A 17475-nucleotide genomic window follows, 5' to 3' on the forward strand; every position below is an offset into this window, starting at 1 on the left:
TCTCGAAACCATGTAATTCTTACTTGTTAAAATTTAAAGAAAGATCATTAAATTACTTCGTTAATTACGATGAATATGACAACAGTTATTTATATTACGATTTCAAATTGTTTATACGAAGCATTATTTTGGATCATGAAATTGTTTATATTCCGAACACGAATGGATTTTTGTATTTTCAATTCGTAAAAGTTGAAGCACAATGATTGTTAACAAATTCAGTATTCATGTTTCGTATTTGTTGTATTGTATAAATTGCATACATCATAACATTTTTAATTTTTTCCAAAAAATCCAGACTTAAAAAATGCTTGAAAATACTAAAATCAATTGAAAAATGAAAAATTGATAATTACATTAAACATAATCTGTAAAAAACTTTTTAGTTCATTATAATAACATATGAATAACAATAATAATAAAAACAATACTACTTTCTTTGTGAAAATAAATTCGTTTTTTATAATGTAACCCCTTTATTTAATTGGCTGTTTTAAGCATTCAATTTATATTTTCTTGTTACTAAAATAAAACTTCCCAAAAGTGCATCTTAAACAACAAAAAAATATTTCAAAAAATTTATACTATTTGTAAAAAATGTTAAATAAAATGTTTTTTATTTTTACAAAAAAGAAGTTCTACACTGACAGTAACCATTTTATCACACCCCTATAATAGTACATTGGTGTGTCAACTGCAAAAAGTTACTTCTCTTGTTTTTCAGAAACACACCACAAACACAGAGACCCTCGGTGGTACATAATCACCTTTCATCTCAGCAACCATTTCTTGTATGTCGGACATCTCTTACGAGCAAAAGAAAGCGCGAAACGCAGTGAAGGCGCGTGATTCGAAGCGCGGGAAGGACGTCACACGGGCATTATTAATTGTGTTGTACAACAGTTACATTGCGCCCGTCACGTGTTTTGTTTCGAAAAGACCTGCATCAAAGAAAGTCACAAAGGATCTTGAAGTTGAAAGAATCGAAGACAACAATTGGGACGCTATTGCTAAAGCAGCAGATGATGCCACCAACATCAGCACTAAGAAAAGAGTTAAAAAGGAATCGCGAAACAATTATCTTGCACAATTCATGAAAGGAAGACTGGAGGAATGTGGCTTTGTGTTTTATTCAAAAAAGACAAAGAAGGCTAAGATGAAGGTGCCCCTTGCCACTGTGTTGCAATGTAAATACAACGACATTTTATACACCACAGACCTTGTGTACTTCATTGGTAAAAAGTACATTGAATATGCAAAGACACAAATCGAGTTGAAAATGTCTGTTGTTAGATTTCCTGTTGTCAAAAACTTCCTGGAAATTGAAAGGAGTTTATATGAAAACACAAGAAGCCAAGAGACTGAGCCAACACATTTTAGTCTGGTTCTGCAAACCAACACACCAACTTGTGACAATAACAATGACAATTGCTGTGCACATCCTTTCAACTTTTGCACCGCTGAGAACTCTCCATCTGTAGAGGAGAACGGCTTCATACAGCACTCTGGACTTTGATAAGATCTTTGCACATATGATATATTGATTGATTATTACAAAATTACATTGTAAAATATAAAACAAGAAGAAGTGGGTAGTTAAATAAAAAGAACAAAAAAAGCAAACGATATTGATTGGAAAAATGGGTAGTCTTTTCTTGACAATTACTACTCTTTTTGTTTTGGGAATAAGTGAGTCATGTTATACTATCGACGAAGACCACTGTGTGAGTGACCAACTTGGCCTTTGCACTGGAAATTTGGTCATTGTAGAGGAAGACGTTGATTGTGTTGGTGTGAATGGATTTTGGGGGTCAACAATCACTTCAATCACTTTCACTTCCCCAGACAAAATTCGTATCAAAGACAGTGCATTCTATAACGCATTCTCTCTAAATAATTACTACTCCAATGGAACTGCTTCGTTGGGTCCATATGCGTTTGTGTCGACACAAATCAAAACATTTGATCTTGAAGGGGTCACTGACCTTCCAATGTACGCGTTTTATAGAAACACCAAATTGAAGGCCGTATACAACACAGACAGTCTTGTAAACATTTCATCAAAAGTTTTCTATCATTGTACGTCACTTGACAGTTTTCCGTTTTCGCCATCTATCAAAATGATATTGGCTTATGCATTTGCTGACACTGGATTTGTTCATCTCAAGTTCCCACTACGTCTATCTTCTTACTACGATGATATCTTTTATTGGTGCACCAAATTGGAGACTGCAGACTTGACAAGAGTGTATAGCATATTCGACCGATTCTTCGAAGGCAGCAAAAAGCTTAGAAAAGTAGTTGGGACAGAATCAATTCGAAGGGTTTATGCTGGTGCATTTAGTGGATGCACATCACTCAACGCACTCCACCTTTACTCATCAACAATGGCAATCAATTACGACTTCATAAACATCCCATTTCTCTTCTTCCATGGAACAACCGCACCCACCACGGTGGTAACTCTTAACACAAACTTGGTGGTCTATGTCGATGAAAATTATACAAAATCTACTTTTGGAAATTTGAATGTGACAAAAGCGCGCTGCGACAATGTGCATTACATCAACACCACTGCAACTGTTGATGGTGAAATCAACGGAGTGCAATGTTTAAGCTGCCCAAATGGGATGAACACCATCTCTGGGCTTGGCGAGACATGTGAGTTGAATGTGTCTATCTGCCTTGACACTGTGAGTCACTGCGACTTCTGTGAAGAAACTGGGAAGTGTGAGTACTGTGCTGACAACTACTTTTTAAATGTTATGACGTCCCAGTGCGTTGAAAAGTGTCCAGAGCGATTCTGGCAAACCGCAAGTCGCTGTGTCAATTGCATTGACAACTGTCAAATATGTGACGACACAGAGTCGTGTGAGTTGTGTGATGAAAACATGTATTTTAATAAAGAGAAAGGGGCTTGTGTCAATTGCCTTGACACAAACTGTAAATATTGTGACACAACGGGACGCTGCAATGAGTGTAATAAAAACTATCAGCTTATCATGCCTTACAAAGTCTGCATTCTCTGTGGAAACAATTGCGTTCGCTGCAGAGAGGACGGGACATGCATTGAGTGTGAACCAAACTATAAAATGCTTGACGAAACAAGAAGTTGTGTATATGAGAAATGTCCAGAGAGGTATTATGAGGCCGAGGGGTTGTGTAAAAGGTGTGACGAGAACTGTGCTGTCTGCGTCAAAAATGGTGAATGTGAAGAGTGCGTGAGTGGTGCTTATAAAGTCGACCGTCTTAACATTTGTTTAGAAAGTTGTCCACTAACAAAGTATTATATAGACGAAACTAACAAAGTGTGCATAGACTGCACACCAAATTGCAAAACGTGTAGTGAAATAAACGACATTGTGATGTGCTCAACGTGTGAAGATGGATTCAAGTTAATAGAGCCGAGACGATTATGTGTGAGTAAATGTCCTGTTGAAGAGTACTTTGAATTGGAAGGCACATGCAAACAATGTCCAACAAATTGTTTGCAATGCAAAGACGCAAAATCATGTGAAGAGTGCAAGCGTGGACATTTCTATAACTCGACAAACAATGTGTGTGAGACTTGTGATGGTACTACAACTTGCTTAGAAAACAAACAAGTCAATATGAAACTTGAAAAAAAGTCCGAGTTATAACAGAGAGTCTCCTTTTTCTGAGTCAAACGAGTTGTAACTCATAACTTGTGAGTATTTAATGTAAAAACATTAAATCCTCATAATATTACACTTTAAACAAATAATTTGTATTCAAAGAAACTTCAATGATTATAATAGTTTTGTTTTTATATTATATTTCTATTACAATTATAATTATTATAATCAATTTAATGATTTTTAAACGTTAATTCAACATAAAATCGTTTAAATTTAATTTAAGAAAATAAAAAATTCACTAAAAATGATGAAAACTTAAACTTAATATTCAACACATGTACTCAAGTAAACACGACTTCACATTTGAGAAACTGAATATAACAAACACTAAAAAGGTCGAAGTTCCTTTTTTTGAGCCCAATTCATACAAAATTAAAGTAAAGTCATTTTGTCTTGAAATGACTGAGACAGATGTCAGACGTGTGATTGTTTTCTGGAAGTACAAAGGTACAAACACGTGTACAAATTGCTTTTTCTATTATGATGAAGAGTCAAAGATGGAGGAGTGTTTTAGTGCTTTTAATTATCGAGGGATTGTTCGAAACGTGTTCGCCGATTACGCCAACCACACTTTCAAACTCACTTTCATCATAGAAAACGGATTTGTGTATCGGATTTACTATCACATTGGTAAGAAGGAACCATTAACTGTGCAACGCTTCACACAAAATGTCGATTCTTCACAACGACCAATTAACATATTTGAAGAAGACATTGTGTTGCGCAATATACTTGGACAAAAGTTGGGTTACATCTTTGAAAATGAGATCCGGTTATACACCGATGATCGATTTAATGATATCAAAGAACCATCTTTGGTACATATCAAAACGATTGAAACAAACGAGCTGTTGTGTTGTACGTCAAAATTCTACATTACTGGATACAACACAACCAAATCACCAAAAGGGGTATTTGGGTTTATAACAAATCGAACATTGTGTGGATTCGAATTGAGGAAATGGACGGACAGCGAACCCCTTGCCCATTTTTCAGTCGCGCAAAGTGTCATCAACAATGTAACATTTAACGAAGTAAAGGGTCTGATAGCATGTTCGGACGAAAATGGGAGTTACTTCTATGTGATGAAGTACGAAGCGAATAAAGGTGATGTTCCAAAAATACACCTCCAGACGACGTATTATAGAGGACTGACAAAGGCAAAAATACAACAGTTGTTCATCACTGAAGATGGTAAAATCCTTATTGCTGTTTCGGGGAGATCTGTCCGAGCAATTCCCATTCCTGAAAATAGTACTGGGCAATTTGTTGATGAGAAGAATATAGTAACCATCACATTTAACAAAGAAATGGATATTAGTGTGTGCACTCTAAAACAAACAGAAAATATATATACGTTTGTGATCTCAACAGAAATGGGTATTTACTTGGCACTAATTTCATTGGACGCTAAACCTAATGTGTTAATGGGCGAAGAGACAAAATTGGAAGGGATGATGTATTCCCGTGAAGCTTCTACTATCATAGGAGAGTACAAATTCTATGATGATCAGGATAACAAAGAAAAGAAATACTTTGCAAAGTTTTAAGACATTTTCAGTTCAATTTGACTGCAAATTTTACTCTTTCAAAATTCAATATTGTAAATTACTTATTGATAACAAAAACTAAAAAAATGAAAATTTACAACAAAAATAGATGAATAAATAATTATTTTAAATAGTAAAATAAATTAAAATAATAGCATTTGTTATTATGAAGGTCTTTGAACTGAAAAGTTAGACAAGTCCACATGAAGCGTGACAACTACTATGCAAAGTATATCGACTTTTTACAAGGGGAAGATCGAGACAAAATTGAAGATCTTGTTTTTGTTCTTCCTCATCAACTTGAAGTAGTTCGCAACAAAAACGTTGTAGTAGAGGTGATGATTGTCAATTACACCGAGAATGATTATGCGGTTGAGGTGGTGTGCGGGCCTCTTGATGTGCATGTAGTTGGAGTTGTGTCAACGTCGACAGAAACAACGAATGTCAGCTTTTTAGTGAAAGGTGATAATGCAAACAAAGTGAAAGAAATGGAACAACTCAATGTGGTGGTCAACTTGACATCATTGGAAGACGGCGAAGTCATGAACCGATACATCAAAACTGTTGTTGTTGACAAGGAAAAGGAAACTGAGCAACAAGAACAAATCTTGCCACAATACAATCAACAACAAATGGTTGCAGTGCGACAAGAAGATGCAGGCAACAACAAGACTTTTTGTGAAGTTCAAATTGAATTTGAAGGAGAAGAAGTTCTGAACAAAAGACAGCCACTCAAAGTCACCGTCAACAACAGAGACAAAAGAAATTTTCTTCTGAGCGCACACGAAGGCGGCGAGTTTACTGTCGAATTTCCATCAGAACCAATCACTAGTGGCTTGTCTGGAACACTCGACGGGTGTTATATCACTCTCAAAAATAACAAATCAAGTGAACGAAATTGCATCGTCTCATTCACCGACTTTAACACACAAAAACCAGTCTGCCAAACTATCGTCAGGTTCTCTACACACTCTCAAAAACAAAAAATCGAGGCAAAAAAACATTACGACGTTGACTACAACGACTTCTTCACTAAACCACTACAACACAACGAAGAAGCACCACTACACAAGGAAGAGACTGAGTCCTCACTTGTTAGTTTGGATTTGAACGATGACTAAACACATTAGTTTAGTTATCTGTGTCAAATTGGATATGTTGTTGATGCTCAAAACTACTTTTGAGTTTTGGTTTGTAATTGAAAATGAATGACTTTTTTGATTACTGAAATAATTTTTTATAAATATTGGTATAATTAATATGGATATAATGAATGTATTATTTATTATTAAAAACAGTGTTTCAATGATTTGTCCTTAATAATTCATTGAAAACACAAGAAGAACTTGAACAAATAATAACAATTAACACATCCAATGAGTTCAAGCGATTCAGACTCGGACTTTGAAACACAAGATATCGAATTTATCGACTTCTCTAAAGAAATATCTTCAAGTAATCAAGAGACTCAACAAGAAATCATAGTTCAACCACCTCCTGTAATAAAAACAGATGATGTCATTACTCCATTTGTTCCTCCACAAACACCAGTTGTTATCACTCAAAACAATGAAGAGAAAATAAAAGAAGAAGTTGAACTAACACCACCAAGTCTCATGATCCCTGAAGATCCTCTTCCACCAATAAAAGAAGACGAAGAAGTCAAAAACACTGAATACCAAACACAAAAACAACTCTTCGTTCAAAGTGGTAATAAACTCATGACGAATGTTACCAAAGTTACTCAAGAGGAAAAGATTGAAGAGCCACAACAAGATGTGGCAATTAAGAGAAGGAGTTTCCCACAACAACTGACTGTAACAAAGACTCAATTGAATGAAGAAGATATTCCAAAGATATTTAAAAGAGTCGCGTCGCCAATTAACGACTTCATCACTGACAAACCAAAAGATGTCACTGACATAGCCAAACCAAAAAGTCTCTCAACAATCGACTATACCCAATTCTGGACTGAAATATCTAAAAGCCAAATCGACGCACTTTGGAACGAAAACTTTAAGATCGCATTCTTCTCGAGAACAGTTACAGTGAAAAATCCACTTCCTGTCGTTGTGAAAACGCCAGCCACCGCGTTGCGAGACAGCGACGCCGAATATTTGGAATTCAGAAGATATCAGGAGTACCTCATCTATTGCAAAGAAAGTCAATTAAGACACATCACGAATGGGTATCTCTTTAAAGACGCTGGTTTCGCAAAATGGGCTGAAGGCTCTTTGATGTTTTCTGATGATATTGATAGCCAAGAATTACTGTTAACCACAGCGAAATCTGCAGTGAAGATACCATACATCGACTCACATTACAAAGGAATCACCGCCGAGTTTTGGAAAACGTTTCAGTCGAAGGCATACAAGAAGGACCAGAATTATATTGAATTTGAGAGGTGTTTGAAGTATTATTTGATATCGAAAACACACCCGGAATACACACGAAATCTGGTTAAAACATATCTAGTAGGAACTGAATGGGAAGAGAGTCAGAAAGTGTTGGATTTAATATTTGATGTGCCCGACGAACGTATTAAAGAGAGTGTTAATGCAAGTGGAATACACTCGGAAACTATTGCTTCAGTAAATCAATTCTCGAATATACCATTTGCATCTACAACATCAGTTTCAAGCGCAACAGGATTTAAGAATGGCACCATGTGTGACACTCAAAGAATCGGAGCTACTACAGTCAACTGTGTTCACCAACAAAATCAACAACTCCCTTATGCGCTTATTCCTCAACAAAACCAGAATCTTCAACAGGTCGTTCATCAACAAATTCCTCAATCGCAAACAGTGCAATATAGTCAACCACAACTCCCACCACCTATTAATACAATACCTCCAGTCGCAAAAACTGAAATTACGGTGCAAAGTAATATCATCCCACCTCCTACAAATCTCCCACCACCTAAAATAACGACTGAAGTCACACCAATTCCATTTAAAGATAAAAAGAAGCCACTAAAGCCACAGGACGAAAAAACAAAAAAGGACGTCATTGAGAAACTTAAAAAGGAGACTACGTGGGGAGACGCACTTATTCAAACTCGAGTGGATACTCTTCTGTTTGTTTATCTCGAGAGTTTTGATATACCTTAATTTAATAACTGAATGTACTAATTCTCAAACAAATGATGACAAATAGCGAAAAGATTAAGGGAACAGACATTGGATATATATACAAAACATTTGGATACTTCTTCAAAAGTGCGGACTTTGACTTGTTCTGTAAAACTATGGAAGAGATGAACAATGAACACCTTTTCGAATTGAACATCCCAGACACATTCTTTTTAGAATTGAGCAAAGAGAAAATGGAAAATTGGAAAACACGAACGATCGCATTTAAGAAGCAGACTAACGATAAGTCGAAGTCACAACCAATGACAGGTACACTCGGACAAATTAGTCAACAAAAAGACCCAAGAGAAAAGAGAGGATACCTCTTCCAACTCAAAGAAATAGTTGGAAAGTTTTATCAAGAGACTGCTAAAAAGGACATAGAAGCTGTGAAAAGGGATCCTCGGATTGTCCAATATACTCAACACGTCCTAGATGCCACTTAGTTTGTTTTTTCTTATTTTTATAATATATTATAATTCATATTACTATAATTTATAATTACTTGGATAACCTATATATGTATTATATTTATAATATGAAACAACTATAAATATATACTAACGAAGTAGTAAGTCGGGACGATTTGAAGAGCTTCTTCGAGTGATTGATGACTTACACGTGATGGTAGGCAAGTGTGTGGACAACCCAGATTTGGTTATCAGAAGCATCAAGTTTTTAGAAGAGAGAACGACAAAAGACACTTTTGAAAAGATCAAATCGCCGTTGTTTAAAAATGAAATCGACAAGCTCTTCAATGGTGACGGCAACCTCATAAGTAGTGAAGACGAATTCCAACAAACGATAATAAGACTACTTGCTTAATCCATTGGAATTGAAATTAATTTTTGTTCATTCACTTAAACGTCCCAATAAAAGAACTTTTGAAGACAGAAGTTTATGAAAAAGACCTTTACTATAAATTTTTCGGGTTGATCAACCCGAAAAAACAAACTATATTACATAGTTAATTTTATTATCAAATATGGTTAACTACTTCAAAATGCTCAACCAAAGTTAATTGTCTTAATAACAAACTTTGAAAATTGAAGGCAAAATTTTACAATTCTTTTGGGTTGAAATTTGAAATGAAATTCTCAAAAAAAGAGACAATTTTTTTGGAATTAGAAAAAGAAAAGAAGAACAAAATTAAGTGAGAAAACTATGAAAATATGGGGTTGAAGATCAGAAAAGAAGAAACTTGAATTGTATTAATGGAGAACCAACCTGACCCTGCAGTGCTCCAAACGATATTTGGGACAGAAGTGAGGAGGGTGTCTTCAGACAAAATATATGAGACGGGATACGAACCTGCGCAACCCACAAAAACGAGTGAAGAGAATATGAAAATCCTCCAAATATTTGACGTTCGTTTGTATTACTTTTTTTACTCGACAACTAATCTTCATTTGATTGTGAGTTATCGAAATAACAGAAAGACTTACGACGTTGAACAAAATAAAGAACTCGATGTCTATCAGCTTAAAAAGTACTTTGAAAAGGAGTGGAAAGTGTGTTTACCAGAGGAGGCTATTAAATATCATTGCGGACAAACGTTTCTCGAAAAGGCGTATAAAGTGCAACGACACGAGTTTGTAGCATTCCATAAATACGTTGCTGCAAATAAAAATGAAATTCAGGTTTGCTTCTTCTCTATTTGATAGTTTCATATACTTCTTATATGTTTCAATAACGAGGCGATGTTTTATCGGACCGGAAAAGTCCGTTTTCAAAAAATCAAAGGTTTTTACAAGAAATACAAACAAGAATGGGACCGATATAATTTTTGACGAAGATATGTTAACAAAAAGAGTGAAAAAATCCAAAATATATTTGAAGGGTTTGAAGCCCAGTTTAGTGAAAGTTCTTCGTTAGAAGCAGAATATAAATATTTGGATAAAAATATCATAGTTTCTAAAGAAGATCCTATTCCACATTCTCTTCTTTTCCCACAACCTAAAGAACCCGTTTCAACAGACAAAATCCACACTAACCCATATAATATGTTTTTTGGAAAGACTTTTACTCGTTTTGTTCGACAAGAAAAGTACACTAGTATTTTCGACGGCAGAAAAGGAAAAGAAATGAAAAGTGAAGGGAAAGTCGACGACCGACTTTTCGGTGTTGAGTCATTAGTCCAAACAGAAACTGTCAAACCGGGAACACGGCGAAAACAAAAAAGTAACCTCTTTGAATACTTTAACCCGAAATTAACCGCCGGCGATTTGTTATACTCAACAAAACTCACAAACGCACAAAACGAATGTGTGAATGAAACATTAAAAGTCTACAGACCGTTGGTGATTGAGGTCACTAAAATTCGGTTCAATATCTACCCCGAACCATTACAATTAAGATTTTCATTCTATGATATGGATTTCTGCAAAATGACGGCAGACTTCACTTTTGATATATCAGCGTCTATGCTGAAGGACCACATTGAAAATAACAAACCACTTCGAATACCAAAAACATCGGCAATTATCAAAAAATCGTTTTTGGACGGGAAGGAAAACATTTTTGTGGTGTTACAAATTTTTAAACCAATGGACGTGGACGTCGATTTGGGAAGAGACGCGTATTGTGCAGAAGGCAAAAAAGACCAGAAAATGGTCAAAAAGTACATTGAAAAAGTCAAAGAATCAAAAAATTTGGAGAACAAGAAATTCTATCAACTTCTGTTAATTGGTGGCGGGTCGATCCATTACATGGAAAACTACGAGATGAATATCTACAAACCAACAAGTGATTTAAAGGACATTTACTCGTTGATAAGAGAAATGGAGCGACTGAAAATCTGTGGGAACTTTGAGTTCAGTTTAAGGAATGAAAGCGAGAAGTATGAACATTGCGATGGGTTGACCAAAGTGTATCAACCAAACAAAAGCAACATGGTTGAACGTATTAAAATGATGACAAACATCGACTTGACACACATAGAGGAGACTTTTAACTCTTATGAAAACAAGTTGTTTGTCTACCCCACTGAAGTTGTTTTAAGTAAAGAACGGAAGAAGTCTGGTATTGTGATTACAGTGTATGTGAGGGAGACTGATGACCGGTTTGTTGTTGGTAAGAGTTGTCTCAGTGTGGTCTATCCAAACACGAGTGGGACTGATGATGAGTTATGTTCCTCATTCACAACTTCAGTGTCGAATGACAAGAACGGGCATTTCACCGACGAGATCAAAATTGAATTGCCGTTTCCACTCAACGAGAAACATCATTTACTCTTCCAAATACGCGACATTAACACAGAAGATGGAACGGAAGGAAAGTCGTATTATGGAATTATGATGTTGTATGAAAACAATGAAATTATTAGAACAAAAGAGCACACAATTCCTATACTGAAAGAAATGGTCGACGGGTATTTAGAGGAAGTGGAGTATTATGACATTTCCAACATGAACTTGAAAGTCAACATAAATGTGGTTTCAAGTATCTATCCACTTGAACAGGAAATATCGAATTTCATATACACCAAGACTTCCGTCGAGACGGTAGTCGACGCCGAATTTTACCCCGACTTCATCCATTTTCTTCCTCTTGTGATGAAGAGAGTTGTTAATATACTAGAAGAGAGAAATAGAGAGGAGTTGTTTGGACTCTTTAGAATATTTAGGATCATGGATAAAAATAGGACAGATGATGGGAATGAGAGATGCATGTTGTATAAAAACTCGAATATAGTGTATGCTATTAACCACTTTGTACCAATAAAAACAGAGAAGGGGAACTACCCGTGTCAATTTCTAATCTTTTGTATGCCAATACTCTTTGACAAGACGGAGACTGAGGCCAAAGAAAGACTGAAATATATGTGGATAATCTTTTCTATTTACTTAAAGTCGTTGATTGGGTTTTATCAAGAGAATGGCGTGTTTGAATTGAAGAATTACCACGAGTACTTTAAGACCGAAACTGGATACAAATTGGCTTTTAATACATTCAAACATATTAACATGTTTTCGGAGTTCATTGTGTATTGCTCCACAGAGAATTTAGCGAGCGAAATATCAATAAGAGAAGCAAATCTCTTTTATGCAGAATTCATTCGAGACTTTTCATGTCTATTTAAACGAGGGGAAGTGACACGACTGATCGACACTCATTTGGACAATTTGATTGCAATTGAGAAGAACCCGAATGGGATGATTGACTCCTTCTCGCATTTATTACGACTTGAATTTGTTGCAGTGCTTGCTGAGGACGAGAAAGTGTACACCATCAATGGACCACAAGTACTTGAAATAAAAGAGATTAATAAATTGAATGACTTGTTAGCGGAGAGACACGCGATGATGTATATAATACTCAGACAGTTTTTCCTGTTGATTATGAACAACAACAAGAATATCAGTCGATTAGCACTCCACGAGTTGGTGATAGTGATGAACAAAATAGACTTGGATGTTAATTACAATAAGAATCAAAAACAAAACGAACGCAACAAGATATTCAGCATGTTATTTCCATTTGTGTTGTTCATGTTAGACGAATCCGATAAGTTGAATGAGTGGAGAGAGAAGGATAGTTACTCGGATTTGTATGACATTGAAACACTTTATGTCATCTTCTTCTTTATTTTGAAAAATTTGAGAGACACTTTAATAGACCAGTGGTTGGTCTCCGACTTCTTACCTTCACTCTTATATACACTACTTTCACATATCAGAAAGGCGCTTTTACTTTTCACGAATTTCCCAATGATTTTCATTCCAAACTCTCGTGGAATTTACTTGAAAGAACTCCTCTTGTTATTCAATCGATATAACTCCTCGCTCTCACAAGTAAGAACAGCAACAACACCAATCATAAGTTCACCAATGAGAACACCAGGACCATCGAAGAGTTTCTCGAGACTTGGAAATTTCGCAACAAAGAGATTCTCGTCGAAGCTCAAGAGTTCCATGAAAGAAGAGCATTCACCTTCCAGTTTTGAGTCCAATCCAAGAACATCTATTACAAATGACAGCGAGGATTCAAGCGTGTTTTCTAAGTTAAAGGATGAGGCGGAGAACCAGACAAACTTGGCAAAAAGCGACATGAAAGTCGAGTTTCTCATACTTGAAATATTACTTATCTCGATGGATTACAGTGAAGTGATGATGAAAGTTTTGTTAACCGAAGAGCCCACGCCGGCGCTTGAAAGAGTCCAAGAGCTTGTCTCTGTTGAATTCTTCACGTGCAAAAAGTCGCGATTGTTTTTGGTCTCTATTTACGACTTCATTCGGTCGATTGTGTCATTCCACAGAAACTTTATCTTCACACGGCAAAATCTCTTGACAAAAAATTTGGTAAAACGATTTCTGGAACTTTCAAATTCGGACGAAAGTGCTGAGCGGTCTGTTGGGAACAACTTGATTTTGTTCTTCTGTAAGATGAATTTTACAGTGACGGGAAACACCATTTCAACTGTCGTGAATGCGACAAATGCACTCTCCGAACTTCAACTCAATGAAGTAAAGAACGTGAAGACTTTGATCACACAACTTGGGAGTTTGTACCAACAATATAACTTGTGTTTTGATACTCGACTGTCCAAGTGTGTCGACTTGCTATTAGAAGAGGGTATTCGTCGTAACAAGTCACTTATTATGGTACATCAAATATACGACGCCATTGACTCTGGTGATTTGGATGCATTCTTCATATTTGTAATGGACTGTATCTTGATGTACGAGGGAGTTTTAGACCTTGTATTAAACTCGGTTCCGTCTGTGATAAATGGGTATGTCCAGATGAAAAGTGACATTGGAGCGCTTCTTGCATCAAACCGCAATTTCAAGATGATTGAAAATTGGATCTCATTGATTTCAAGAAAAGTTGAAAGGACGTGTGACGTCTTCAAAGGGTTTTTCGGGGAGAAGCGGGAGGTGATGGTGGAGAGGTATGGCATGTGTTGTGCTAAAATGCGTCAGTTGGAAGAACATTGTGAGGTGGACAAACGAGATGTTTTTGAACTTGTTGAAGGGTGTCGAAAGAACAAAGAAATAGGGGAACAAATAATACAATGGATTGTGTCCAACATGAAAATAGAAACGACAGAGGTCGACCAAGTTTTTGAGTTAAGTGAGAATGAGTTAATCCTCAAAATCGAGGAGTTGGAGGGACAACAAACTTTGCGATGTGAGGAGATCAAAAAGCTGATCGTGCGGTACTCCAAGTTTGATGAAATCTTGCGTGTGTACCAACTCGAAGCAAATCCACTGTTTCCGATTACAACGGAAGAAATCACCGAAGGAACTAAAAGAGTGGTTACATTGCACCAATCGCGGATTAAGAATGCACACATCTGCTTACAGTCGCAGACGTGTTATTTGTCGGAGAACGAAAGATACGCAAGAAAAATTCGGAAGTTTGAAACAGACTTGGAACAACAGTACTTTGAAATACAATGCGACTTATGCGCAAGACCAATTGGTGAGAACTTTTTTAATCGAGCACAAGAGAAGTACAAAATGATGTTAAAAACAGTGAAAGCGGATTTGGCGTCTTTGGAAGCAAAGAAGACCAAAAGTGGGTGCTTACGCCCGGAGTGGGATGTTTCCTTTGGGAGTTGGGAAGAGACCATTAACGAGGTGATTGGCTGTGTTGAGTGGTTGAGTAAGTACAGTGGCATAGTTAAAGAGAACAACACCCGAATTGAACAGATGAAGCTGTGGTATGAAAAAGAGCGCACATTCAATATCAAAGTAGTCGACATCTATGTGTGGGATGGCATTTATTTGGCATTAAATAAAGTTGCCATGAAAGAGTCGAATGACTATTTGGGGATCATGGCGAGTGTTTATAGATATTTGAAAGAGACTGAAGATGGTGTAGAGAAGGAGTACGAAGAATGCAGTAACATCTCCAAAGAGCTTTTGAAAGAGAAAGAGTGTTATAAAAACACCAAAAATTCGGTGAACTTTAACATGGAGGCATTAGGGTTTAAGCTCTTTGAAAAGGTGAATTCAAACGACTTTGAGAAGCTTGATATGACTGTTTCGATCTACGTTGATCAGTATTTGCTTGAGAAGGAACTTGAGAACAAAAGAAATTTGTATGCACAAATGTACAAGGAGTTCTTTGAGATTACAGACACGACAAAGGGGACACTGGACAACGAGAAAGTCACCCGATCGACGGAATTGTCGGAGAAACTTTTTGCACTGGACAAAGAACATGTCACCAAGTTGAACAGATATTGCAAATTTGAAACAAACGAACAAACTGTTTTAATACGAGCACAGAACATTGGGATTAACCACGACACGTGCGAGTTAAAGAGTCCACGAATTTCGATTATTCCATTTAACAGGAAGACGGGGGGCGTTGCGTTACAACAAATAACTCAATTTTCGTCGAGAAAGGGAGATGACTTGTTGGACATTGTTGGCGCGTTTTTTGATGAGAAGAAATGTGTGAAAATCGACTGTTTTTATGACCTTTCATACGGGCAAAGAGACTCGTTCAGCCGATGTCTGACTAATGTACAGACTAACATCATTAGTATAGTCGAGAACTTGGATACTTTGAACTCGAAGAAGGTCCAGTCCACAGATACACAATACATACTCGAGTTGTACTACCAATTTGCTATGGACTACATCTCCGCACCACAACTCCACATGACGTGGATGTCTAAATTAGCGCAACAACACAGAAAGAAGCTGCAGTATGTGGAAGCTGGGCTGTGTGAAGTGCACTTAGTGATTTATGTCAACAACTTGTTACCAGAGGATTTGCGGTTTGATTTGAAAACCATCAAAGACCGGCTTGGGACGTTTGCGAGGAACAGTGTTGGTGTCGTAGACTCGCAATTTGCGTCGAACATATCGGTGGATACTTTAATTGAACACGTCAACAGTGCTTGTAACGATTTTGAGGATGGGAAATACCCTGTGTATGGTCTTCTATTGGCCAATTTGGTTGTTCCATATTACGTGAGTAAAAAACGGTATAGAGAACTTACAGCAAAGCACGAGTACGTGAACAAAATGTATGAGATGATGGTCGCACAGAATCGGGATGGTGTCTCTGGCGTGTTGCAATTTTACTATGTCCGATTTTTTGGTACAAACATCGACAAACACTTGGACGGCAATTCATTTGTGTACTCCAGTTCAAAGGAAAGGATGTCGTACTTGCTGAAAGAAGTCAAAGAAACTGTGCCCAAGAACTTCAAAGGAGAGACCCACATCTTAAGAACTTTGGACCAAGTCAACGACGCTGTTACAAATGGTCCAGACGATCAATACTACATTGTGTGGACTCCATTAAACCCCGTTTTTGAAAACGTGAGGTCAAAGTGTTGCAACAAATTTTACTACGACGAGTTGAAGAAGAACTCACAGTTTGAAGAGAAAAATTTCGAAGGGGTCGATGGGTGGACTGTCAACAGATTAATTGTGGAAACTGATTTTGTGCTGCCGGGTGTGATGAAGAGACTCCAAGTTGTGAAGGAGACAAACGTGACACTGAACGCGATTGCAATCATGACCGAAGAAATAGTCCGAAGGAAGAACGAAGTGTTTAACTTTCTTGACGAAAGTAAGAGGAGTGCAGACAACACGACGAAGGTGCTTGAGAAACTTTTAAATCGCATCGAAATTTTTGTGTATGGCGTCAAAGAGGTGAAAATAGGAAAGCCAAATGTTTTTGAAGGAATGAACATCATGAAAGTGGTCAAAACATTCTTTAACAAATATGAGGTCTACCACTTAGAAGAGTACAAGACGTTGTTTGAACAAATTAAAGAAGGAATGAACTTTGTTGTTGAAGGAATTGCAGTGTTAGAGAAAGTCGCCATTTCAAAGGAAGAGTTCGAAGGATTGCAACGAGTTATTGCGAGAATAGATCTTATGCTTGACGAGGTGGATGCGAGAATAGATGCTTTTGAACAAGACAATATGTAATCAACTTTTTATAGTATTTTTAGTATTTAAATACTATTAAAATAGTACACATATATATAGAATACTTTAATAAATCATAAACAATAAATATAAATACATTTCGAATTACTAAATATATTAATATAACAATCTAATATAATAGTATTATAAATTTGTTTGTTTATCAAATCAAATACAATGGTTCTCTTACTATTAACAGATACTATACCTGACAATAGAAAAGCTCCAT

The 17475-nt window shown here is 36.5% G+C and overlaps 6 protein-coding genes across 6 annotated transcripts; all 6 read left to right on the forward strand.

Moving 5' to 3' along the window:
* Positions 1 to 793: 793 nt before the first annotated feature.
* On the forward strand, positions 794 to 1516 carry EIN_092020 (hypothetical protein; the record flags this gene model as incomplete). The annotated part of the gene is made up of 1 exon (XM_004185935.1): positions 794 to 1516. One exon carries the CDS (start codon positions 794 to 796, stop codon positions 1514 to 1516), a length of 723 nt encoding a protein of 240 aa, XP_004185983.1.
* A 124-nt stretch (positions 1517 to 1640) lies between these two features.
* Positions 1641 to 3641, forward strand: EIN_092030 (hypothetical protein; the record flags this gene model as incomplete). Its single annotated transcript, XM_004185936.1, has 1 exon — positions 1641 to 3641. One exon carries the CDS (start codon positions 1641 to 1643, stop codon positions 3639 to 3641), a length of 2001 nt encoding a protein of 666 aa, XP_004185984.1.
* A 293-nt stretch (positions 3642 to 3934) lies between these two features.
* On the forward strand, positions 3935 to 5209 carry EIN_092040 (hypothetical protein; the record flags this gene model as incomplete). Its single annotated transcript, XM_004185937.1, has 1 exon — positions 3935 to 5209. The coding sequence occupies one exon, from the start codon at positions 3935 to 3937 to the stop codon at positions 5207 to 5209; it is 1275 nt and encodes a 424-aa protein (XP_004185985.1).
* Positions 5210 to 5412: 203 nt separating this feature from the next.
* On the forward strand, positions 5413 to 6330 carry EIN_092050 (hypothetical protein; the record flags this gene model as incomplete). The annotated part of the gene is made up of 1 exon (XM_004185938.1): positions 5413 to 6330. The coding sequence occupies one exon, from the start codon at positions 5413 to 5415 to the stop codon at positions 6328 to 6330; it is 918 nt and encodes a 305-aa protein (XP_004185986.1).
* Positions 6331 to 6585: 255 nt separating this feature from the next.
* EIN_092060 (hypothetical protein) lies at positions 6586 to 9168 on the forward strand (the record flags this gene model as incomplete). Its single annotated transcript, XM_004185939.1, has 3 exons — positions 6586 to 8305; positions 8389 to 8788; positions 8916 to 9168. The coding sequence occupies 3 exons, from the start codon at positions 6586 to 6588 to the stop codon at positions 9166 to 9168; spliced, it is 2373 nt and encodes a 790-aa protein (XP_004185987.1).
* Positions 9169 to 9557: 389 nt separating this feature from the next.
* EIN_092070 (hypothetical protein) lies at positions 9558 to 17246 on the forward strand (the record flags this gene model as incomplete). The annotated part of the gene is made up of 2 exons (XM_004185940.1): positions 9558 to 9983; positions 10155 to 17246. 2 exons carry the CDS (start codon positions 9558 to 9560, stop codon positions 17244 to 17246), a joined length of 7518 nt encoding a protein of 2505 aa, XP_004185988.1.
* Positions 17247 to 17475: the final 229 nt, after the last annotated feature.

The sequence above is a fragment of the Entamoeba invadens genome (assembly GCF_000330505.1).
Source record: "Entamoeba invadens IP1 unplaced genomic scaffold scaff_1105074726227, whole genome shotgun sequence".
Lineage (NCBI taxonomy): Eukaryota > Evosea > Mastigamoebida > Endamoebidae > Entamoeba > Entamoeba invadens.